The sequence below is a fragment of the Plecotus auritus genome, assembly GCF_963455305.1.
Source record: "Plecotus auritus genome assembly, chromosome: 10".
NCBI classification, from domain to species: domain Eukaryota; kingdom Metazoa; phylum Chordata; class Mammalia; order Chiroptera; family Vespertilionidae; genus Plecotus; species Plecotus auritus.
Genome location: NC_137785.1, coordinates 27,765,535 through 27,786,389, shown reverse-complemented (window position 1 = coordinate 27,786,389; position 20,855 = coordinate 27,765,535). Strand labels below are relative to the sequence as shown.

General features: G+C 51.5%; 1 protein-coding gene and 1 pseudogene across 4 annotated transcripts in view; one reads left to right on the top strand and one right to left on the bottom strand.

The window, feature by feature from the left end:
• The window catches only part of ACSF3 (acyl-CoA synthetase family member 3), a 78,069-nt gene that overhangs the window by 5,089 nt on the left and 52,125 nt on the right, over positions 1 to 20,855 (bottom strand). For all 3 annotated transcript variants that reach the window (XM_080643846.1, XM_080643844.1, XM_080643845.1), the window contains exon 7: positions 12,867 to 12,993. In XM_080643846.1, coding sequence (XP_080499972.1) covers positions 12,867 to 12,993 — 127 coding nt within the window. The remainder of the gene's footprint in view (positions 1 to 12,866; positions 12,994 to 20,855) is intronic.
• Positions 15,225 to 16,205, top strand: LOC308235244 (Y-box-binding protein 1-like; annotated as a pseudogene). Its single transcript has 2 exons — positions 15,225 to 15,242; positions 15,404 to 16,205. The product of its transcript is annotated as a Y-box-binding protein 1-like (transcript).

Below are 20,855 nucleotides of genomic sequence, written 5' to 3'. Positions count from 1 at the left end.
CAGAGGACACATGGACATGGGTGGGCGCCTGCATCAATACTGCTGGTGTGCTGGCTGTGTGGGGGGCAGTTTTGGGACAAGGCAGCAAGCACCAAGTTTGACGGCTGTGCTCTCAATCTGTGGTGCTGACAGAGGAACAGCCCTCTGCTGTGTCCCTATGCAGGTGTGATGGAGGGGCCCGCACTGTCACTGCCCAGGGTACCTGCCGTCTCTCAGGCCCCTGAACACAGAGGAAAGAGGATCGCTGTCTGTCAATGTCCGCAGTTGGGTTCTAGCCTCGGCAAGGCCCTGGTACAGCTGGGTATCACTGTGGCCCTTTCCCGGTGGGGCGCTCCTGGTGCCATGTGGGTCTCTGACAGGAGGAAAGGGACTTCCTGCTCCTTTGGCTCACTGCCTGCTTTCCCATCTTGCTTCTCTTGGGCATCACCCTGGCAGGAACCCTCCCAGCTAAGGATCCAGTGTCCTTTCTCCGACATCACCATGCATGAGAGGGGGTGGGATGGAGGACAACCAGGAGCTGGAGGTCTGCACTCCAGCCCGGGGCATCGAAGGTGTGGTGAAGCGGGCTGTGTGAGTGCACACACGTGTGTCAGTGTGTATACATGTGTGAATGTGTGGCATGTGCACCTGGGGACACCCCCATCCCGCCCATTGCAAGGAGTGCTGTTTCACCCGCCTGCTCTCACACCCTGCACTTCATGCTGGGTTATTAGCTGAAATAAATCATAAATATTTCATTATACATCATGTGTCCAACGCAGGAAGGAGCCATCCATCACTGCGCCACTCCTTGAGACCTGCTGCGGTGCGGGGCGCTCTCCAGTCTATTAAACAAGACGGATGGGTGTGCTGGACGGCTGCTGGCTTATTTATAGTGCAGCGGGAAGGCCGGACTCCCAGAGCACAGGCGGCAGTGTGGTGGTTCTCGCCCACCCCGACAGGAAGCATAAGAAATGAGAGGCATTAGAAAGCTGCATCATGGGGGCGGGACAGCCTGAGGCGCGGGTGTGAAGTGACAGGAGTGGCTGCAGGGACAGGGGTGGACACAGCCTGTTTAAGTCCACAAGGCCTCCGTGACCTCTCTCCCATCCCTGCTCTGGCCCTGTCTTCTCTGCACTAAACATCTGCACGGTCTTCCATGTTTCCATGGCTGCCAGCTGCCTGCCATGTAAATGTAGAGTACGGCCTCAGCCCAGGCCGTCATCCTGTCCCCGCCCCGGCTGAGTCCTTCCAGGGGCTTCCTGACCTGACCCTGCTGGCCTCCATGAGCCCAGGGACTCAGCGGAGAGGTACTGCCGCCTGCCCCAGGCCCTGCCTGTCCCCACTGCCCGGAGCACAGCCATCGTGGTTTCAGGGCCTCTGTCAATGTCACCTGCACCCTCTCTGAACTGCTCTCAGCCCTTCTCTGTGTAAGTGCAGCTTAAGCCAGGGTGAGAGCCCCCTATAGCTGCACCCACATGGCCACTCCGCAGCCCCTGACATATCCCTTTGCCCTGGAGCAGGAAGACGGCTCCGGCCTGCAATATTCTAGTCCTCCATCTGCTGCCTCTCCTCCCTTCAGCCTCTTTAGACATCACTTCTCTGGCATCTCCAGGTGTCCCCTTCCTGCACGCCAGCTCCCGGTGGAAGGTGGCTTCCTCCAGCACCTGTCTCCTGTCACCAGCCTGATGCAGAGCAGTGAGAACTAGGGTCTCCTCCGAGAGAAGCCAGGCACCAAAACGGAGGGGATGGTGCTGGGGACATATGGAAGTTGTATTATGGAGGGATTTGGGGGTTTATATGCCAAGTAAGGACAGGTGCACACTCGGGAGAGTCCTGGTCACTTATTTGGATCACTGTCAGCAAAACCAACACAGGATGACAGGTAGTCCAGATCATGCTGGATTCCCCCGTGGGCTTCCCATGTGATCACATATGTCCTTAAGAGGAAGGCAGAGGCAGATACGACACACAGAAGAAGGCCATGTAAGGACAGAGGCAGAGGTTGAGGTGACGTAGCCACAAGCCAGGAACACCTGGAGCCCTCAGGAGCTGGAGAGGCAGGGGAGCCTCCCCTAGAGCCTCCAGAGGGAACATGGCCCTGTGGCCTCTGGTTTCCAGACTGGGCGGGAATAGATTCCTGTTGAAGTCCTGGTTAGTGGTGAGTGGTTCCAGCAGCCCCAGGACACCCCACCAGGTGAGGAGCTGTGCTCTGTCCTGGGGCAGTGAGCTCAGGAGCACTTGCTGGCCGGCTGGGTGCAGAGGCAGGGCAGGCTGGCCCGCGGAGGCCGGCTGGGGAGGGGAAGCAGCATGTGAATGGAGGCAAGAGTGTGCTGAGGCTCAGTGTGTGAGGGGCATGTGGTGTAGTCCTGTGGGAGCAGCAGCAGGGCTGTGAGGAGCCTGGAGGGTGGTGGGGTGGACAGTGCAGGATGTGCGGGGACACTGTCTCTACTGAGAGCCCTGGAGGCTGTGGGAAAGCCTGGCATGGGGTGAAGGGACATTTGCATCTGAAAGCTCCTTCCTGCTGCCCTGTGGAAACTGGAGGGCAGTGTGATGACTGGGCCTGCTTGTGGCTGCAGCCATGCCCAGGTGGGAGACAGGATGGGAGGGACAGCAGGCAGAATGAGGGCACCCGAGCACAGGAGGGCAGGCCTGGATTAGGACCAACAGGTGAAGGAGAAAGGTCTCCGAGCTCTTTAGCCCACCTCTTGGGTGGGGTGCACTGGGGGCCAGGGGAAAGCTTGACCAGTGGGGGCTTTATAAGGATGGGCATGGAACCTGGAGGGGGCAAAGGTGGTTATCCAGGAAAACACTGAGCAAGGAGAACCGAAAACAGTTCTGAGAAAGCCTGTCTCATAAGGACCCTTCTGGAACTCGGGCGGGGTCTTCTAGCTGCTGGGAAAGCTACAGATATAGCCTCGAGCCTGTGGGAGTGGCTGTGGCCTACCAGCGACAGACAGGGGTGAGGCACACCAAGCCCAGCCCTCCCAGAGCTTCCTCAAAGCCATCTGCTCTGACCGCTGAGCGCACCCTGGAGGAGCAGAGGCCAGAGGCGAGGGAGCCAACCAGAGGTCTGTGGGCAAAGGCTCACAGAGGGGAATGTCTGGGAGACAGCACGGAGACTAACACTGCTTTCAGAAATGCGAAGGGCATGGGACCGTCAGTGGAGGAGGTGCTACTGTGGCATGAAGGTCTGGGACGGTGGAGGAAAGGACTCTTGAAGATTCTAGCTTTGAGGGGACCCTGGAGAGAGGGAGAGGAGTCCAAGACTCTAGGAACGTGGGAGGGGGCCTGGTTGGGGCACCCTCCTTCTCTGGGTTGAGGGCAATTGGAAAGAGTGGAGGGATGAGGGGTGAGCATGGAGGGTCTGTGGAGGGCAGGGTCCACTGGATGCCAGTGTAGTACCACTCTGCTCTTAGGGTACCCCCGTGCTGCCTGGAGACCTGGAGGTCCTGGCTGGACTGGGGGGCAGGATGATCAGGCAATGCACCCAAAAGGCATGCTCAGAATTGAGAGGCGAGGCCCATGTGGCTCCTTGAGGCTCTAAACGGGGACCCTGAACATCCCTCAACAATTGCCTCAGATACTGTATGGGACAGTGCTAAATCCCGGCAAAGGACATGTCTTCTGTAGGGCTCCAGAGAGCCTCTGACCCACGGCACTCTTTTTGAGCATGAGGCTTGCCTACAGTCCGGTGACGTGTGCTCAGTCGTACTGACGGAAGTGGTTTCAGAAAAAGGGGTCCTCGGCCTTCGAGGGAATGGGGAGATGATGCAGCACAGAAGCCTGTGAGGGGGGGAGCCATCTGCTTACAGGGCAGCCCCACAGCACCATTATTTGCACAGTAAGACTGCTGAGTGCTGCGCCCACTTGCTGCACCCACCGTGCCCCCCCCCCCCCCCCAGTCATGCACACAGAGGAGCAGGACAAGGTGTGCCTGCCTTGGCTCCCACTCTGGGCATGAAACACCTGCATTGGGCGGTGTCCAGGAGGGGAAGAGTTAAGGAACAAAGCAAGTCTCCAAAGCCCCAAAGAGCCCTGGACAGACAGACTTAAGGAAAGAAGGAGTGTGGTGGGGAATTTCTGCAGCTTGGAGCAGAGACTGTACTCCCAGAGCCTCTGTGCAGCCACACTGAGAAAGGGCAGACCCGCCCGCATGAAAGGGTGCGAGGCCAGACGGTGGCCTGGTGCTCATGCCGGAAGACACACATGGAGCAGTAACAGTGTCCGGAACTGGCTTTGGTGATACGCCAGTTACGCTGGACACCGTCACCTGGGGAAACTGGGCGAACAGCAAGGACCTCTCTGCACATTACTTGTGACCTCCTGTGAATCCTTAAGTATTTCAAAATAAGAAGTTTTAAGAAATTGCTGTTGGCTTATGGAGAAATCCCCCTCCTCAAACCCCAGAGGAGCGCCCCCACCCATGGGCTCATTCCCCTCTGCCCCCTGGGCTCACTCCTATGCAAGTCACTTGCAGCATCTGCAGCACATTATAATGAACAGTAATTCCTTAAAGGAAGAATTGGTATTAACGAAGTTTATGACTGAGAACAAGTGTCACAAGTGTGGGAAATTGCCTATCAGGATGCCAATTAGATGCCCCTGATCGGGCTGGACTCTTCTTCAGGTGCAGCGCTCCACCTTTCTGGGAACACCTGCTCTGCTCATCCTGAGGGAGAGCCCAGCTCTCCCCCAGCCCCTCTGACCTGGCAGGCCCTGCATCGTAGGAGCCAGGGCTCGCTCGCCAGGGCTGTGCAGGTGACTCTTGAGTCAACTCTTCCCTCAGTGAAGGACTGACACCTCCATGGAGGCCCACACCAGGGGTGGTGGTGGTGGTGGTGGTGTGTGTGTGTGTGTCTGGGTGAAAGGAGACCAGGTAGGGTCACCACTTGACCCAGCAACTGCACTAGGGTTGCACGTTCTACTGAGTCACGCTGAGGGTAGACCCGAGGGCCAGTGCAGCTCTGTGTCCTTAAGGCACCAGGCTTCTGAGTCAAAGGATGTGGCAGCCACCTGTCAGTAACAGGCTGTGCCTGAACTCCTACAGCAGCAGGGTCAGGAGACTTGTCTTTCCATAAAAGCCCATCCCCACACCTGCCTCAGGAGGTTCTGGGGATGCCCAGAACTTGCCTGGCCTTGGGTGTGGTGGTTCTTCGCCTGGAATGTGTGCACCCATGCCGTGGACCATGACAGTTAGGAAGCCATGTGCCGGCCCTCAAGGCAGCCACTGCCACACAGCTACTGCTGTCCCACATCGGAATCTTTGTCCCCCTGATGGCTTCAGAATTCCTTTCTAGCTGTAGAGAAGGCTTCCCAAGGCTCCCCAAGGCACATAGAAGAAATCCCAAGTTCATGATGGGCCCTGTGAGCTGCTGAGGGGAGACTCTAGGGTGGAATTTCTCAGTGCCAGTCTTCCTTTAGCCCTGCACCAACGCCATGTCCCTTCTGCCTTGAGTTTGCGGTTCCCCTTGGAGACCTGCCCTGCCTCCCCTGGCTGGCGCCTTCTCAGAGAGGCTTCCAGACACCACGATCTGAAGGGCTGCCCTGCTTTTGTGCTCTCCATGGGCTCTAGCTCCATCCTCAGGGCCTGGCATGTGAAAGCCAAACACAGCCTCAACAGAGTGACAGAAAGAGGCCAGCCCCATGGGGAGGGTCGTGGTGCTGGGGAGCTTCAGACACAAGACCCTAAACCAGGGGTGGGCAAACTTTTTGACTCGAGGGCCACAATGGGTTCTTAAACTGGACCGGAGGGCCGGAAAAAAAGCATGGATGGAGTGTTTGTGTAAACTAATATAAATTCAAAGTAAAGGAGCGGAGGGGAGAGCAAGAGAACCGGATAGAACAGCCGGATCCGGCCCGCGGGCCGTAGTTTGCCCAAGGCTGCCCTAAACAAATCAACAACTTTGACTTTTTCTAACAACATATTTATCAAAATGTACCAATTCTGGAGTCGGTCTCCTGCTGACGAGTGCCAGCTCCTGGCCCTGCCACCAGTTGCAGCCAGGGAGCTGTGCTCTGACAGACACGGCCTGGTGATCAGTACAGTGGGCTGCACACAGCTCAGGCACGTGCATTTGCAGCAGGACCTACACACTGCTCTCTGCCTGAAACTGTAATGGAAATAAATCTCCCCATACTCAGAGGCTAACCATGGGCGGTGAGCCTGGCCTTGCCCATGTGTGGGTCCTGGGACGAAGTGCTCCTGGCTGGGCGAGAATCCAGACTGGAGTGACATGGGAATAGCACCGTCCCTGTCCGATAAGGATCCTGAGCTATTGATGGGGGGAAGCGGGTATGTGTTGGGCACCCCACATGCGGCATCCTGGGCTATGCAGAAAGCTAGAGCAGGCGAGCAAGGAAACCAAGTGAAGGAGACCCAGACCCACTCTTACTGTGGCCACGGAGCATCCTGCATTCAGGCTCCTGGTCCTTGAAGAAACTGAGGGAGCCGGAGACCACTGCTGTGAGCTCTTCCCGGCTGCTCTGCCCTGGAGCCCCTCGTGTTTCCACTCAGAGTCTCAACTCTGTCTGCAGGTCACCCACCAGGCCAGGTGGTGGTGCAGCTATCCTGTGGGCTCCAGAGATGGATGCCCGTGGTGTGAGAGAGGAACCGCTGCCACGCAGAGGCCTTGGCAGCTGTTCTGCTGACCCACTCCTGGGGGATAGAGACCAAGGAAGACACCAGAAGGAAATGAAGACACGACAACTTCCAGGAGCGTAAACCTCACCTGAAAACCAGCAGGGAGAGATGGCAGGGGGAACTCAAGTTCTCTCTCCCTTGAAACAAAATCAACAGTAACTTCTTAAAAGTACAAAGCTTTAAACAGGGAGAATAGGAAAGGAGAGTATTTTTTAAAAAATTGGAAGCTGAAAAGCAGATGAATTAGTGGTCAAGAACTACACAGGCCCAAAGAAGTAGCCCCTATGAGGGCGTGGAGAGAGGCAGCAGGTGCTGACTCACACCCCAGGTGTGGGCAGAGGCCCTGGCGGGAGATACAGGAGAGGAGGGGGCAGGACTGACAGTGAGAAGCAGGTGGAGGGAGCCCCACCTCGCAGCATGTTGTGTTCTCCAGGGATAGACGGTGCCGTCTGGCTGGGCGTGAGGAGGTAGTGGGCCTGTGAGCGCCCAGGGCTTGGCCGCCCCACCACCCTTCTCACTGTCAGCCACCAGAGGTCGCTGGGCATCAGAGGGGAGAAAACCAGCCAAACAATTCCCAGAACTACAGGACATGGTTTCCGAGCGCTGGCGGACCAGGAACGTCAGAGCACCCACAGTGCATGGCCAGTCAAACTGTGGGCTCTGGGGACAAACAAGACCCTCTAGGACTCCACAGGGGGAAGGTCACAAAGTACCAGAAAAATGGCTGCAGCTGGCAGCAAACACGGAAGCTAGAAACCAATAAAGGGACAACTTCTAACACACTATTCCGTACCCCGTCCAACCCGAATGAAGACACGGCCAGACACGTGTCCATTCTCAGGAGGCCTCTGGGGGATGTGGGCTGCAACCCGAGGAGTGAAAGGAGCAAGCCATGGGTGCAGGAACAGGAGGGAGGAGGGGACCGCGGACAGTGGAGGCCCAGGTGGGAGCTGTGTGCGATGCGGAGGTGACAGCCAGCTGGGGGCAGCAGGACACTGAAGGGTTTTTTCCCAAGGAGAGAGGGTGGCCATCCATGCCTGGGGATGTGGACATAGACGAACAAATGAGCTCTTCCCGAGCTGGGGAACAGCCACGGTTCCCACACTGCTCAGCCCTGAACGGAATGTGCAGGGCCTCATGCGCCGACACTGCACACCAACCGCTGATGAGAGTGCTGTGGCCATGGGGTGGGCGGCATCAGCAGTCAGTTAGGACATGGAGATCAATATCAAAGAAACAGCTAACACATCTTGGGGGCCACTGGTTATTGTTCCCAAACTGGTGAAACCAATGGCACCTTGAGCCCTGATGTACAGCTTTGATGAAAAACAAAACTCAAAACATTCACCCTCTGCCCAGAGGTCTGGGTCTGACCAGTGCAGACAAAAAAGGCCAAAAGAACAGCACTGAGGCCCAGGAGCAGCCGCGGGCAGCGGAGCCCAACACTCAACGAGGCCAGGGCGGTCTGCACAGGGCAACACATGCCGTGACATCGCTTCGTCCCTTCGCTCGAAAGCCACTTCCAGGTGGATCGAAGACTCAACTTCGTGAAAGCGAAGTCTGACAAGTTTCAGAAGAAAATAAAGGAGAGCATCTTTATGACCACTGGGAACAAAGGATTTTTAAGCGACATAAAAAAATAAAGCACACACACAGGAATGGCTGCCAGATAGGACTACACCACAACAAAAGCTTCCGCACACAGGAGGTGCCACCAACAAAGGGGACCATGGGTGTCACAGCCGGGCTCAGCATCGAACAGTCAGGGAACCCCCTGGACAGTTGCAGAATGAACAGCCGAGTCTTTGGAACAGGGACCTGTCTTCCAGGGAAAAGCAAGGCTCGGGGACGAGATGGTCATTCTTGGTCAGCCAGATGTGAAGGTGGTGACAGCCTGCAGGTACATGTGCTATCACACTCACTAGCATGAGACACGGGTCCCTGATTTCAACCCTTTGCCTAATTCCTAACTATAGTTCACTGGTCAAAATAAAAGGACTCCTTGAGGAGAAACCCATCAGAGCTCAGAGCAGCTTTGAGTGAGTGGCCTTGGCAAGATGTGAGTGGAGCAAATGTCACTCCTGAGTGCTATCCTGGGGCCTTCTTAACATGAGAAGGCTTAAACTTCAGTGTAAAACTTAAAAACCACTTATACTTATCTGTGCTTGTAGGAGTAACAAGCTTACTGCGGAAGTACCAAAAGAGAGAAAAGAGAAGAGGACATGAGATCATGCAGCGATAGCAAGAGTCAGAATTCTGTGCCAAACATGCCCCATGTGACACCCATGCACACACGTGTATATGACACACACCAACAGAGTTCCCTCATGCCATTAGTCTTGAAAATAAGGTTTCTAAGGTCTCACATTATTCTGCTGTTTGGATGGATCACAGTGTACATACCATTCCCCATCACTGAGCAAGTGGTTCCAATTTCTCACACTATAAGTAATTCTGCAGCAGATATCGTTGGACATCCACTTTTGACCACCTCTAATTTTTTTTCTTTAAATAGATTCACAGAAATACTGGCCACCCAATCCCACCGGCCTTACTGCATTGAGCATCAGCTCTTTAAGAATCTGCCAGTTTAGTCAAAAGGATTCAATCTTTGTTTCCATGTTTATCTCTTTTATCACTAGGAAGTGAAACTATTTCTGTATTTTTCAGCTAGGTGTATTTCTTTTTTGTGACCTGCCCATCATCTTAGGTCAAAGTTGACCGGCTCTGTGAGCAATTGACTCCCTGGGCTGCACGGTCAGCCCGCACTCTCGACTAGAGTGACACGCTCAGAGAATTTCCACGCTCCACTGAGGCCGCAAACCTCGGGCACCCCAGCCAATCCACGTCAGGCTCTCTCTTCTGCTGTCCTTCTGGAAACGTGTTTTCTTAAATAAATAGCTTTTAATGTTTGTCTCTGATAATAATATCATGTGCTCATTGCAGAACGAAAAGGGAAGAGGCACCACCATACACCCTGGCGATGTTCTGGTGATTTTCCCATGGTTCTTTCTCCCAGGTACCTAAGTACCTTCTACACATGTATTTATCTAAAATTAGGTAAACAGAGTTGACTGTTTACTATGTCACTTTTCAACGTTAACAGTGTATGATGCGTATTCTTTGAAGTAATCAGAGATGTCATTTTTGTTTCCTCATGTTCAGTTATCAGTCTCTTTACAACGACAAAACTGCTCAGGGAAAAGCACCGAGAAGGCAGTAGGAGCTACGGTTTGCTCAGCTCTGCCCCCATGTCCCAGCGCCATCCCGTATCCCTATGTTGTCATCTCTGTCCTCACCTCCCTCCCTTGCCCGCGTTTCCCCACATCCTCATCTCCATCCTCACCTGGGCCCTGCGCCCTCATCTCTGTATTCTCAGGTGCAGCCTGTGCTCTCATCCCCACGTCCTCATCTCCAGCCCTGTCCTCACATCGGAGTCTTTATCCCCATGTCCTCAGCTCCGACAGCAGGGTCAATGTAAAGCCCTGAGGATGCCTGGGTCCTAGGATTGCCTGTGTGTGTGGACCAGCTTCTCTGAGGGTGTGGCAGTGCTCGGTGGACTTGGAGAGTCCAAAGGCACTGTGGCTGTCAGGAAAGTGTCGGGGGTGGGGTTGGGCGGAGGGCACTTTGATTTCTTCCCTCTGAGGCAGCTGGGAGCCCTGGGGGCTTACAAGGAGCTCCCACGTGTTCTCCCTGGCAGAACTGGGCTGCAGGGAAGGAGGCAGGCACACACAGGGCAGGGAGGGCCACAGTGGCTGGAATGGAAGTGGCAGCTTGTCTCCTGTCATCTAGACATGGAGGAGGCCACTGAGAGGAACTGGCCGGAGGAGGACCTGCCAGCTCCTGCCAGAATTCGAATTTGAATGGCAGGAGGGGCTGGCCAGGGAAAGGGTTAAGTTTAATTTATCCTGATTTCTATTTAATATCATGCTCTCCCCGTAGGAGCCGGCAGCTGTGAGCTGATTGCGCGCTCTCATTATGCAGTCTGTATCGCTAATGGCCTGTGACAAAGGCATGCGGCTTCCAGGCCTCACCCCCGAGAGCCAATTAAACACACATACTCCCTTCCTGTTTGCAGTGCATTACAATGAAATTAAACTGAATTTCAAAATCATTTTCTCCTAAAGACATCTCTTTACAATAATTAATGCATACTATTCCTTTTCAACTGAAATATTCATCAGGAGCAGTGACTAAAATGTTTGAACGCTGACTGCCCCACATTTTGCATGGCTGCCTCCCCAGTGCTCAGTCAGCCCTGCTATCGGCAAAATCCACAGGGTTTGGTTCCTGTGCTTTTAAAGAAAAAATATCTGCAGCTTTTTATCTGAATTTTAAAATAAAAGAAGATGGCTACAAAGTAAGTCAGGTTTCCAAATTGGGACCATTTAGATGGCTAAAGAAGGGATGCATAAAAAAGCACAATTAGTTCAAAAGTAGCATTTCCTAAATATCTGCATTTGAAGAACAATTATAGAGAGACAGACAGGTATTAACGCAGATGTTTATAGGTAAACCAGATGGGGTGTGTTAATATACTGACTACATCCTGTCACAGGCAGAGACAGGAGGGCCCAAAACAGGTCACCTGGACTCCTGAGTCCCCAAAATGGGGCCCTCTGCTGACCAGTACCCCAGATTCTCCTGCCAGGGTTCCTGGGGCACTGGTCTCTGTTCTGGGGGCCAACACACATTTGATCTGCAAACCCTTCGGAACCCTCCACAAATCTGCTCTCTGCCCAGTGTGGAGGGGCCAGGGGGACAGGACATGTCAACCACAGCTGCTAGGAAATACACTTCTGAGGGTACATGAGAGAGAAAGCCATGATGGCTGTGGGACCACAGGGTGGACATGGGACTGGCTGGGATCAGCAAGTCCAGCCCTAAGTGCAACCTGCACGGGGGTAGAAAGGGGGCCACTGATACCCCCTAGTAGCACTTTCTATCTGTCCCTTCACCCTCTAGCCCCCACTCCCTGCTCTGTCACTTGGTGACCTCAGGCCCATGACAGCGGCAGACTGGAGAGTGGACATGGAATCTACCCCCTACAGATCCACGCTGACCTGAGCCTGTTGAGATGACATGCGTGCAAGTGTCAGCCCCAGGCAGCACATGGCACAGGGGTCACCAGGCTAAGGGCCATGGCCATGGCCATCTCTTACACACCCTCTCTCCCGTCATATTTGCACAGCGACCCCTGGCGGCATCCCATACCACCTGCGGCGGCTTCCTTCCTTCTGAGCTCTGCTCTCACAGAAGGATCAAGGCACGTTTCTGATCATGGGGCCACATCTGATAACATGTGAAAACAGGTCTTTCTTTTAGAAAATATTTCCTTGAGATTATTATGAACTGATGTGTGTCCAAGACAAAAGTTTTAGAAATACAAATAGGCAAAAAGAAAAGGAGAAACCACCCAGAATCCCCATCTAGGTGTCAGGAACCAATGTTCTGGCGTGTGTTTAGATGAGCACATACACTAGGGAATCATGCAGCTGCAAACCTAAACATCCCAGTGTCTGCCAGGACCAAGGAGGTGGGGAGATGGAGGGACAGTAGGGGACAGGGTGAGGGACAGAAGGGTGGAGGGATGTGGGACGGGCAGGGGCAGGGGGTGGAAGGTGCCTCAGATCAGGCTCTGGGTGTGTGTCCCAGGTGACAGGATGCCAGTATGGGGGGCCCCACAAGAGCATTCCAGCAGTGCTGCTTTTTCTGCCCAGCGCTGGGGCCCCAGATTATAATGGCAGGTTTATACTTGCTCACTTGGGCAGGTGACAGAGTGCAGACTTTAGTAGGGAATAGGGAAAGGAATGACCCGCACCACAAATAAACCACATTCCATCAAACAACTTGATCCTGAGTGGGGGAGGGGAAATTTTCAAAGCATGATGGGCTAAGAGGGAGGGTGGGTGGGAGAGGGTGAGGAGGATCTCCTACTTAGAGTGCAGGGGTGACTGGGAAGGGGGTGGGCGTGTCCTGACCCAAGATGGGCAATAGGACCACCAGGAGGGGGCTGCTGGCCCTGTTGAGGGCTGTGGTCTCAGGAGCCTCCTTTCAGAGGCTGAAAGGGATACAGCCACAAAGATGTGAGACACAAAGTGCACCCCCCAGCACTGTCTCTGCCCTTGACAGAAGATTCTGGGGTGTCCAGGTGTGGTGACAAACTGGGGTGGCCACGTCACACTCCTTCTCTCCCCTCAGGCCCCCTCCTCCAGTGGCTCTCCCTCTCTGCCCCAGCCCCTACCTGTTTTAAACCAGCCATCTGAGGTGAACGCTTTCTTCGTTTCTTCTGGTTTGCCCCAGTATTCACGGAACACAGTGGGTCCCCTGACTAAGAGCTCCCCTTCCTTCTCCTTGAATCCTGGGGTCACCTGTGGTGTGGGAGAGAAATGTGCACGTCAGAGCAACGCCTTCCAGGATGGGGTCTCCACCTGCTTTCACTGTGCCCCTGCCTGACCTGAGGACCACCATGCTTTTCTGAAATTGAACATTTTGTTGGGTGATTGAGAAACACAGCTTTCAACACAGAAACTCAATCAGAGCTGCTCCCTGAGCTCACCCTGCCCTGGGTGGGGCTGTGGGTCATCTCTTCATCCTCAAACAGCTCCATCCTGTAGATTGTAGATGTGAGTAAGTGGCCAGGTCTCAGAGCTTGCACCTGGCTGGATTAGCTGTCAGCTTCTAAAAGCCATGTTCTTGGCTTCCCATGAAACCCTGCGTCCAGGGCATTTCTCAGACAAACCACGGAACCCAGGAGAAGCAAGCAGCAGCCCGCACCCTGCCTGTGGCAACTGGAGCAGCTCCGAGTTGGTAGCACCTGAGGGAGAACCTTTTGGAGGTGCTACTCTGCTTGGTGAAAAGGAAGCTGACAGAGCAGTCAACGGAGAGGGCGGCTCCAGGAGGAAGACTTGGGTGCCAGGAGACACTGGCACTGGAATTCCCGTGGTCGTGGAAGGCAGGGAAGCTCAGTGTTTCTCAGGGTGACCACAGTGAAGGGTAGCAGGGAGATTGGGTTTTATAAAAAACTGAGCAGGGGCTTGCATGGTGCCAGGAAAAGCATCTGCAGAGGAGGAACCTGTGAGGTCACAGGTCCATTCCTCTGGTTAGCCACCGCTGGCCTATTGAAGAACTCAACACTCCTCATTTAGTAAGAGAACTAGTAGTCAGAAAACCAGCAAGGCTGTGGAAGAACTTAACCATCTGCATCTGATTGACATTTACACTCCAGCCCAAACCAGCAGAACATTTAACAAGCAGGACCACATATTCTGGGCCATAAAACATACCTTAACAAATTAAAAAAAACTAAAATCTTATCAAGCATGTTTTCTGACCAAAAGCTAGAAATCAATAACAGAAAAATCTTTAAACCCTTGGAAAATAAATATCACACTTATAAATAATCCATGAGTCAAAGGGGGATGTCTTAAGGAAAATTATAAAATATTTTGAACTGAATGAAAATACAACACATCAACAAGGGGGGAGTACAACTAAAGCAGTGTTTAGAGGGAAATTTATATAATTAAATGCATATATTAAAAAAGAGAAAAGGTCTCCAATCAATAACCTAAAGTTTCAACTTAAGAAACCAGCAGTTCAATGGGTACTGGGAGCAGAGAGTGGACCCCCAGAAAGCCTTGAGCAGCCCCAGCGCCGCCGGCCTAGTTGCCATCACACCCGGGAAGAGCTGCAGCTGCGGCAGCCTGCCGCCACCACCTCAGGGCTGCCCACACCAAGCTCGGCACCACGAGCAGTGGTGCAGGGACTGGCGGTCCTGGCGGCCTCACATCAGCGGTGCCTGCTGGCAGGGACAAGAAGGTTTTGGAAAACGAAAAGGGAGCCCACTGTATGGGAGAACATATTTGGCAATGATACATCTGATAAAGGGTTAATCTCCAAAATATATAAGGAACTCATACCACTTAACAAAAGGCAGATAAACAATCCAATTAAAAAATGGACAAAGGACCTAAATAGACATTTCTCCAAAGAGGACATACAGATGACCAAGAGACATATGAAAAAATGCTCAAAGTCACTGATCATCAGAGAGATGCAAATTAAAACGACAATGAGGTATCACCTCACACCTGTCAGAATGGCTACCATCAACAAATCACAAGTGCTGGTGAGGATGTGGAGAAAAGGGAACCCTCGTGCACTGCTGGTGGAAATGCAGACTGGTGCAGCCATTATGGAAAACAGTATGGAGTTTCCTCAAAAAAGTAAATATGGATCTGCCATTAGACCCAGTAATTCCACTTCCAGAAATATATCCTAAGAAACCTGAAACACCAATCAGAAAGAATGTATGCATCCTTATGTTCATAGCAGCACAATTTAAAATAGTTAAGTTCTGGAAATAGCCCAAGTTCCCATCAGCAGATGAGTAAATAAAAAAGCTGTGGTACATTTATACCATAGAATACTATGCAGCAGTAAAAAAAAGACTCTCTTACCCTTTGAGACAGCATGGAGGGACCTGGAGAGTATGCTAAGTGAAATAAGTCAGATAGAGAAAGACAAGTATCACATGATCTCACTCATATGTTGAATCTAATTAACAAAATAAACTGATGAATGGAGTGGCTCCAGAGACATGGAAGCATGGAACAGAGTATGGAATCTCAGACGAAAGGCGGGGGAGGTAATCCATATATGCATAACTCATGGACACAGACAGTGGGGTGGTGAGGGCCTGGGGTGGGGGTGGTTTGGAGGGGATCAATGGAGGAAAAAGGGGGACATATGTAATACTTTCAACAATAAAAATAAAAGGTTTTGGGAACAGTAAAATGGTTCAATGTAAGAAACAGATATGGTTTCATCAACAGGAATGACACCAAGGAAGATGTATTTGTACACCAGACTGCCATAAAGAAGAATAACCCCAGGAAGTACCTTTGCAGTGTAGGAGATGCAGAGATTGTGGAGTTTGATGTTGTTGAAGGAGAAAAGGGTGTGGAGGCAGCAAATGTTACAGGCCCTGGTGGAGTTCCAGTAAACATGCAAGGCAGTAAATGTGCAGCAGATGGTAACCATTCTAGACACTATCCACCTTGCAGAGGTCCTCCGTGCAAACACCAGCAGAACTACCTGAGTAGTGAGAGTGGGGGAAAGAATGAGAGATCCAAGAGTGCTCCCGAAGGCCAGGCCCAACAGCACCTGCCCTACTGCAGGCAACAGTTCCCACCTTACTGCATGCGGACACCCTATGGGCGTCGACCACAGTATTCCAACCCTCAGATGCAAGGAGAAATGATGGGTGCTGACAACCGGAGTACAGGAGAACAAGGTAGGCCAGTGAGACAGAATATGTATTAGAACTACAGACCATGATTAACTGGGGTCCTCTTTGCCAAAACAGCCTAGAGAGAACAACAATGAAGAAGATAAGGAAAATCAAGGAGCTGAGACCCAAGGTCAGCAGCTACCTCAATATCGGTACTGCCGCAGCTTCAATCACCAATGCAGATGCCCAGAAAACGCTAAACCACAAGATGGCAAAGACACAAAAGCAGCTGACCCACCGGCTGAGAATTCATCCGCTCCCAAGGCTGAGCAGGGTGGGGATGAATAAATGCTAGCTTACCATCTCTACCATCATCCAGTTTAGTCATCCAACAAGAAATGAATGTGAAATTCAGCAATGAGAAATGAACAAAAGATTAGAACTGAAGACCTTAAGTTAGGGGTGAGGAACCTTTTTCCTGCCAATGGACATTTGGGTATTTATAACATCATTTGCAGGCCATACAAAATTACCAACTTAAAAATTCGCCTGCTACATTTGGTCAAACATTTAATTAACTCACCCCGAATGCCTCGGCAGGGCCAGACCAAATGATTTTGCGGGCCTTACACGACCTGCAGGCTGGATGTTCCCTACCTTTGCCTTTAGTGCTTGCTTTTTGCCCGTTAACCAGACAACTAGAACTATCTGCATTATCTACTATACAGCATGGGGTTTTTATTATTTTTACCTATAGAAATCTCATTTTGGTAATGACAAACGAGGTTTTTATTTTTAAAAGCCTGGTTTTTCTTAATATACCTTTAAAGGTTTTTAAAATTGTTTCATATTTGGTCAAATTAAGATTATTAAGGACCTTATTTTTAATCTACACTAATAAAAGAGAAACATGCAAATTAACCATCACTCTGCTACACCCACGAGCCACGCCCACCATCCAATCAGGAGCGAGTATGCAAATTAACCCAACCAAGATGGCTGTGGCCATGGAGCTGCAGCAAGCAGGAGGCTTGGTTTCCCTGGCAATGGAGGAAGCCAAGCTTTCCTGCCACCCTGGCCAGCCCAGGCCTACACTCAAGGCTACAAAGTTTCAATTATAGAAGATAAATAAATCCCAGATACCAGGGCCTCCGCTTGGGTCGCTGGGTGGCGTGGCCAGCCTGCAAACCACCACAGGCCCCTCGCCCAGGCCAACCCACGTCCCAAGGGAACCCCCACCCTGATCCGGGACACCCTTCAGGGCAAACCAGCCAGCCCCCACCCATGCACCAGGCCTCTATCCTATGTAATAAAAGAGTAATATGCAAATTGACTGTCACCCCAACACACAAGATGGCTGCCCCTATGTGGTCAAAGATGGCTGCCCCCATGTGGACACAAGATGGCTGCCATAAGATGGCCAGCAGGGGAGGGCAGTTGGGAGGGACCAGGCCTGCAAGAGAGGGCAGTTGGGGGCGATCAAGCCTGTAGGGGAGGGCAGTTAGAGGTGACCAGGCCTGCAGGGGAGGGCAGTTAGGGGCAATCGGGCTGGCAGGGGAGCAGTTAGGCATCAATCAGGCTGGCAGGGGAGTGGTTAGGAGGTCATCAGGCTGGCAGGCAGAAGTGGTTAGGGGCAATCAGGAAGGCAGGCAGGCGAGCAGTTGGGAGCCAGCAGTCCTGGATTGTGAGAGGGATGTCCGACTGCCCATTTAGGCCCAATCCTACCAGATTGGAGAGGGTGCAGGCTGGGCTGAGGGACCCACACCCCTGTTCACAAATTACATGCACCGGGCCTCAAGTTTGTAATAAAAGTTTACAACTTGTTTTTTCAAAAATTCAACAAACTGCAAGCACCTGTTAATAAAAGGCCTTAAATAACTGTTTGTGTAAAAACAAGAAAAAAAGAAACTAGAGAAAGAGAAAGCAAATACAAAAAAAGAAACAATAAAGATAAGACAGACACTAGGATTAAAAAGAGAAAAGCAATAGAGGAAATTTAATAAATCCAATAAAGCTAGTTCTTTGAAGAAGGGTGAACAAAACAGGTAAACTTCTAGCAACAACAAAGAAAAAAGAAATGGAAGACACAAATGACCAGTATGAGCAATGGGAAGGGTATCACTTCAGACTCTACATATATTAAAATATTAATAATGAAAAACTCTATGTACATAAATTTGGCAACTTAAATGAAATTGAATTCAGTTAAAATCTTCCAAAAAAGAAACCTCTGGACCCAGATGGTAAATTCTATCAATTATTATAAAAACACAAGACTCCAATTACACACAAACTCTTCTAGAAAACAGAAGGGGGAACATTTCCCGATTCATTTTATGACACCAGCATCACTGATGCCCCATGATACACTGACAGCCCTCAAGTACAGCAGCTGCCAGCACACAGGCTCTGTGGCCACAGACACGTAGAGTACAAAGTTGAGGTCTTCTGGAACCAAAACCAACTCTCTTTCAACCAGAGCCCCAGAGTCCCATTCAATCCCATCAATCCAGCTCAGTCCCATTCAACACTTAATCTGAGCCCCTTCTTAGATTCACATGACCACCACAGGGTAAATACCATAAAGGCAGGCAGATTCACCAATTCTAACTTAGCACAGATTTGCCAAGGGCGTCTCCCGTCTATGGAAAGCACATATCAACTAACTAAGATATGTCATCATTTTCTTCTATTTAAAAAAATGTATTTTTATTCATTTCAGAGAGGAAAGTAGGAGATATTGATCTCAATGATGAATGAGAGTGATTGATCCGCTGCCTCCTGCACACCCACACTGGGGATCGAGCCTGCAACCTAGGCATGTGCCCTACCCGGGAATCCAATTGTGATCTCTTGGTTCATAGGTTGACGCTCAGTCACTAGGCCATGCCAGCCAGGCTGTCATCCTTTTCTTTCTTTCTTTTTTAAATCCTCACCCGAGGATATTTTTCCCTTGGATATTTTTCCCATTGATTTTTAGAGAGAGTGGAAGAGAGAGGGAAAGACAGAGAGAAATATCGATGTGAGAGAAACACATAAATTAGTTGCCTCCTGCATGCACCCCGACCAGGGCCTGGGCTGGGGAAGAGCCTACAACCAAGGTACGTGTCCTTGACTGGAATTGAACCTGGGACCCTTCGGTCCACAGGCCAACACTCTATCCACTGACCCATCTGGCTAGGGCTGTCATCATATTTTTTATGCTAAAAAAGACAAGGCCTTTTCATTTCTTGGGGGAGAGGGAAAAATGAACCACCAGATAGAGCTCTAAACACACACACACCTATTACACATTTGCTTATGTCAGACTAACTACTGGACAGACCTTGACAGTAAGGCCAAATTAATTTTGGTGGTTGATGTAAATTTTAGAGACAAAGGTATGACGGGATATCAAGAGTGACGATAAACCAGGAGAATGGCCGGAGGAAAATATCAGAGAGAAATAACAAATAAACTAAAATCCTATATAATAAAAGCCTAATATGCAAATTGTTCTACTGGGAGTTTGACCGCTCCCTAAGACATGCGCTGACCACCAGGGTGAGATGCGGAACGTGGCGGGTGTCGGTGATGTGGCGCTGGCAGTGGGCGGCAGTGGAGGTGCTGCCAGCCCCAATGGGCCCTGATGAGAGCAGGACTGCGGTGGGATGGTGGAGCAGGTAAGTGGGTGACGCCAGGCCAAGGCAGGTGCGAGCAGGGGCCCGATCACCCTGCAGATGGTGACCAGCGGCCGGCAGGCCCTGAAAGCCCAATCTGGGCTGGGCCCCGGGCTTAGACAGGGAACTGGGGGTGGGTGGTGGTGATCAACCTCCTGCGGCACCTGGGCAGGGGGGCTGCGACCTCTCACTGGCTACCTGGGGGGCCAGGGTGATGGGGATGGAGATGTGGTGAGAATGTGGGGTATCCCTGAGCTCACTCTCACTCCCCCTGCTTCCTGCTTCCCTCCCCCAGGATGCCAGGGCTCTAGTGCTGGGGAAGCACCCCCCACCTCCCCCCCGCAGCCTCTTCTTGGTGAGCTGGTCCACAGGGACTGGTCGGGCTCCCTGTGGGTTCACACAGGAGCCTGTCTGTGAGGCTGGCCGGGAGAGAGCGTGCCACTGGGCAGCCCAGAGGCCCACCCTGTGCCCTAGCCCGAGGTGTCTGACCACACTCACCAACATCTAGCGTATGGAAACTCAGGAGCCATGACTCAGGTGGAGGGGAGCATGCGGGAGCTGCCCAGGGCCCAGAGGTCAGCTGGGACCTGCCCTTCCACACCAGATACTCGTGTTTTTTTTTGTGTGTGTGTGTTTATTTTTTTTATTTTTTTTATTTTTTATTTTTGTTTTTTTTAATTTTAAATAAATCTTTATTGTTCAGATTATTACAGGTGTCCCTCTTTTTTTCCCCCTAGCTCCCCTCCACCTGATTCCCCACCCCATCCCATGCCCTTACCCCCCGCCACTGTCTTCATCCATAGGTGTAAGCTTTTTGTCCAGTCTCTTCCCGCACCCCTCACACCCCCTCCCCCCTGAGAATTGTCAGTCCACTCCCTTTCTATGTCCCTGATTCTATTATATTCACCAGTCCATTCTGTTCTTCAGATTTTTTATTCACTTGATTTTTAGATTCACTTGTTGGTAGGTATGTATTTGATGTCATTTTGTTGTTCATAATTTTTATCTTTACCTTTTTCTTCTTCCTCTTCTTAAAGAACACCCTTCAGCATTTCATGTAATCCTGGTTTGGTGGTGATGAACTCCTTTAGCTTTTTCTTGTCTGTGAAGCTCTTTATCTGACCTTCAACTCTGAATGATAGCTTTGCTGGGTAGAGTAATCTTGGTTGTAGGTTCTTACTGTTCATCACTTTGAATATTTCTTGCCACTCCCTTCTGGCCTGCATAGTTTCTGCTGAGAAATCAGCTGACAGTCGTATGGGTGCTCCCTTGTAGGTAACTAACCGTTTTTCTCTTGCTGCTTTCAAGATTCTTTCTTTGTCTTTTGCCCTTGGCATTT